This window comes from Athene cunicularia (assembly GCF_003259725.1).
Source record: "Athene cunicularia isolate RWA chromosome 22 unlocalized genomic scaffold, athCun1 chr22_part1, whole genome shotgun sequence".
In the NCBI taxonomy this organism is placed as follows: domain Eukaryota; kingdom Metazoa; phylum Chordata; class Aves; order Strigiformes; family Strigidae; genus Athene; species Athene cunicularia.
In genome coordinates, this window is record NW_020799128.1 from 233,459 (window position 1) to 237,064 (window position 3,606).

General features: G+C 43.9%; 1 protein-coding gene across 1 annotated transcript in view; it reads right to left on the bottom strand.

Moving 5' to 3' along the window:
• Positions 1-449: 449 nt before the first annotated feature.
• The window catches only part of ANTXR1 (ANTXR cell adhesion molecule 1), a 105,397-nt gene continuing 102,240 nt past the window's right edge, over positions 450-3,606 (bottom strand). The window contains exon 19 of the mRNA XM_026863116.1: positions 450-3,606. Coding sequence (XP_026718917.1) covers positions 3,543-3,606 — 64 coding nt within the window. The 3' untranslated portion in view covers positions 450-3,542.

Below are 3,606 nucleotides of genomic sequence, written 5' to 3' on the forward strand. Positions count from 1 at the left end.
GTAATTGAACCTATTAGAGCGATTGAAACCTGTCTAATGCCATCAGACATCTGTTTACTGCTTAGACCAGCCCGTGTAGGAGCATGTGCAGCCGGTGAACAGCGAGGCCTGCTGAAGTCTTCTGAAATTGCAGAGCAGGTGTAGTGCCACTCAACTCCCGCTGATCTGTGAGAACGTTTACTTAAAAATTGGCTAGTGTGGGCTGATAGCCTGCGTAGTGAGTTTCTAGGAAAGTTTTATAGACAGAGAATACATAGGCTACCATATACCAGGACATGGTACACCAGCTAATTCAACCTCATTTACGTAGCATTAATTGTCAGTGGAAGCTGTTACAAATTCAGGACCAAATTTTCGTTCTTGACTGCCTTATGTGAAAGTTCCTAAGTTCATCTTTAGGGAGGGGCATAAAAGGAGTCTGATTTTTTTAAAAGCATGTGTGGTATTCCGGGAAGCCAGTTTAGCAGCCACATTTAGGTTGATCCTAAATACAAGACCAGGTACAAAGTCCGTCACCAAACGTGCTCTAATTTTTCTGAGAGCGTTAGCAAACCCAAACCAATTCACTGGCAGCAGCATGGGTGCTCTGCTTCGGCGTCCAGCCACCCCGCACCCATTTTGTTTGTCTCGACCCACTGTGCTCTGGCTGTACCCCACCCTGGATCGACGTGCAAACCTCTTTGCCAACGGACCAAGGGAGCGTACAGCCGGGAGCTTCACTTAATGCTATGTAAAATAGGTAGTCGTCACTACAGGAACTATTTGTACATTTATAAAAAAGCAATACAACCATAAAGAAAAAAAATACAACAAGCACAGCTTGATACGATAACATGCCATGAAATGTCATTGGCTTTATAATAATTTACTACAACTTGAAAAATGTTCTTTTATCCACAATGGATAGGAAATGCTTCCATCTAACATATGGTAAGCATGCAGTAACAATATGTACAACAAAAAATTTGGAGTTTGTTTTCTATTCATAAACTGGATGATTACATAGGGGGTATTTTAAAATTACTATTTTTCTAGCCTGATCTAGGTTTTATTTTGCCTCTTTAATACCATAGGGTTTTTTCCCTCAGTTTGAGGAGAATGTACATCTGCAGGAAGTTAGCTTTAGTCATGGAGCATACACTGCTTTTTTTTTTTTTTTTTTTTTTTTTTTTGGTTAATTGACACTTTAAAAAAAAAAAAAAATTCTTAATGCCGTATTGTTGAACATCAATTTCCTTTCCGAACTTTTTTTAAGTACTGAGGATCTGTTAAGAGAAATATCTACTGACCCTCTATTACACTATTCCCGTTTTTTACAGCTTTCATCATGAAACCAAATCAAACGGCTCTTTACCTAGATCCCATCCATCACAAGAGGGAGTCCAACCAAACTTGTGTCAGGGTGTTAAAAGGTTCCCTCTCCCACCTGCCAATCACAAAGTCTTAGTGTTGCACTAACCATGGCCTGTAGCTGATACAGTCTGACATTGCGAGTAGCAAAACTGTTGGTTTTGCTCCTAACTGGGGACTGCTCTGTGCTGCCTGCAGACAGAACCGTGTTGTGGGTGAATTCATCAGCCTCTCTGCTGAACAGCCAGCTTTGGCTGTAGATTGAGTCCTCGGAGCCATCGTGACTGATACCTCACAGGTGACCCAGTGGTGGGTAAAGCTGGGGAGTGACAGGCTGACTCTGAGTCTCATGGTAAGGGTTCATTCACAAAGGTCCCAGGTCAAGTCTCCACTGAGGTGTTTTTTTTGTCTATTCCCTTTCCTCCTTGAGCATTTTTTTTTCTTTTTCCTTTTTTCTTTTTTTTTTTTCTAGAAAAGCTAGAATTAATATTTCCAACAGCACTGAAGTACTTGGCAAAGCATTTCTTTATCTGGTAAAAAATTATATGATTATGAGACCCTTAGATATTCATAGAACTGCAGCTACAAAGACGGTTTACCTCTTACGACTTCGCAATTTCCAGAGAGAGGGTAATTTTGTGAGAACCGATCCTGACAGTGAATTAGAGAGCCGGAGGTTTGACTGAAGTGCTGAGTGATCTCACCTATTTCTAGCCCTGTGTTGCAAAGGCAGGTGCTCAGAAGGTTTGCTGTAGGATAAAAGATGTGCACACACAGTATTGTGGCACACGGTGGGGTCCCGTGAAGGCGAGGTGAAAGCGTGGCGAAATGCAGCCAGTGCATCTCTTGGAAGACGGATTCCCATCTTGCATGTCCGGTGTGTCGATTTTTGCCTTAGTCAACAACTGCTAATAGAAGGGATGTTGTTGAGAGTTGACAAGAGTGAGTAAGCACACTGGCTCTTCTTCACTACGAGTTTGGAAGGCATCTGCTACTTATTCAGGAAAGGAAAACAAAAATTAAAAATCCATGTGGAAACATTTCTAGGGTGAAAGAATGCAATTTACAGGAAAAACAGAAACGCATCAGTGGTAACCATTTCAAACTGACAATAACAAGGAGCCCAAGCAGACTGGATTTAGAGAAACGGATACACCTAACCTCTTGTTTATATTCAGAAACTTTCCTTTTAAAATGGAAACCAGCATTACATTACACTGCTGAACTGCAGAGCTATTAACTAGACGGACATAATTAGTCTAAACTGAATGCAAAGACTCTTCTGTCAACCATACCTCCCCAGATTCCTTTGCTCAATTTTTATGAACTCCTCTGCCCCACTGGGAGCGCTGAAGGCTGCCCTGTCGTCAGTTAGTCCTTGTCCGCAGGGGATGGGGTCAAAGCCTTGTGACGTACTGACTGGTTTATTTTTCAGTGTAATTCGTTTTCCTAGTGGCACTCCATTTTCATTCACCTGCACTTCCGCATACCAACATACGCAAATCCAGACCCCAGAGACCTACCCCTTCTCCTTTCTGGACCCTCCAAGATGACAATACCTTCCCTTCTCCAGTTCATGGTCCATGGGAACAGCTGCCTGTCATCAATTCTTTTCAGATTTACAAGGTTTCTGTACTTGCAGACCTGCTGTTGTCATTGTTTGCTTGGCAGCCAGCATGGGAGCGAGACGTGATCAGCTTTCTTGAGTCTCGTACTGTGAAGTTTGTGCAGTTGTCTCCAGGTAGCTGGCTGGGATGTCTGCACTTGGCCTTTTGCCGTCCTTCCCTGGGGAGAAGTGCCCTTCCGGAGAGTTTACTCTAGTTATTCATTCATTTTTTGCAAAAATTTGTCCTGGAATCACCATGGTAAGGCACGGGGAAGTGTCGGGGACAAAGAGAGGGGAGAGCCTTGCTGAAATGGAGCTCAAGTTATTTGCCTTGTTCTTGCAGTCTCTTGGATTTTCTTGCTTCGATAGTTTGGTGGCACTGATGCACAAGGGATTTTTAAAAGAAAACTAAAGGAGAAAGACGACTACAAAGTCGTGCGTTCTGTTGTCAACCATTTCAAAAACGGTCCGGCTTCCTCTAGCCCCCACCCGCCCGCCCCCCCTGCCCCCGGAAGATGATGTGATACAGTACTGCTGAAAAAGCCTCTCGAACGCTTGTGGAAGAGACGGGAGCAAGGCCGACCCCCTAAACTGTTGGGCGAGGTGGGGGCCGAGATGGAGGGGGGGCCCGGTTGGGTGGTGGGGCTTGG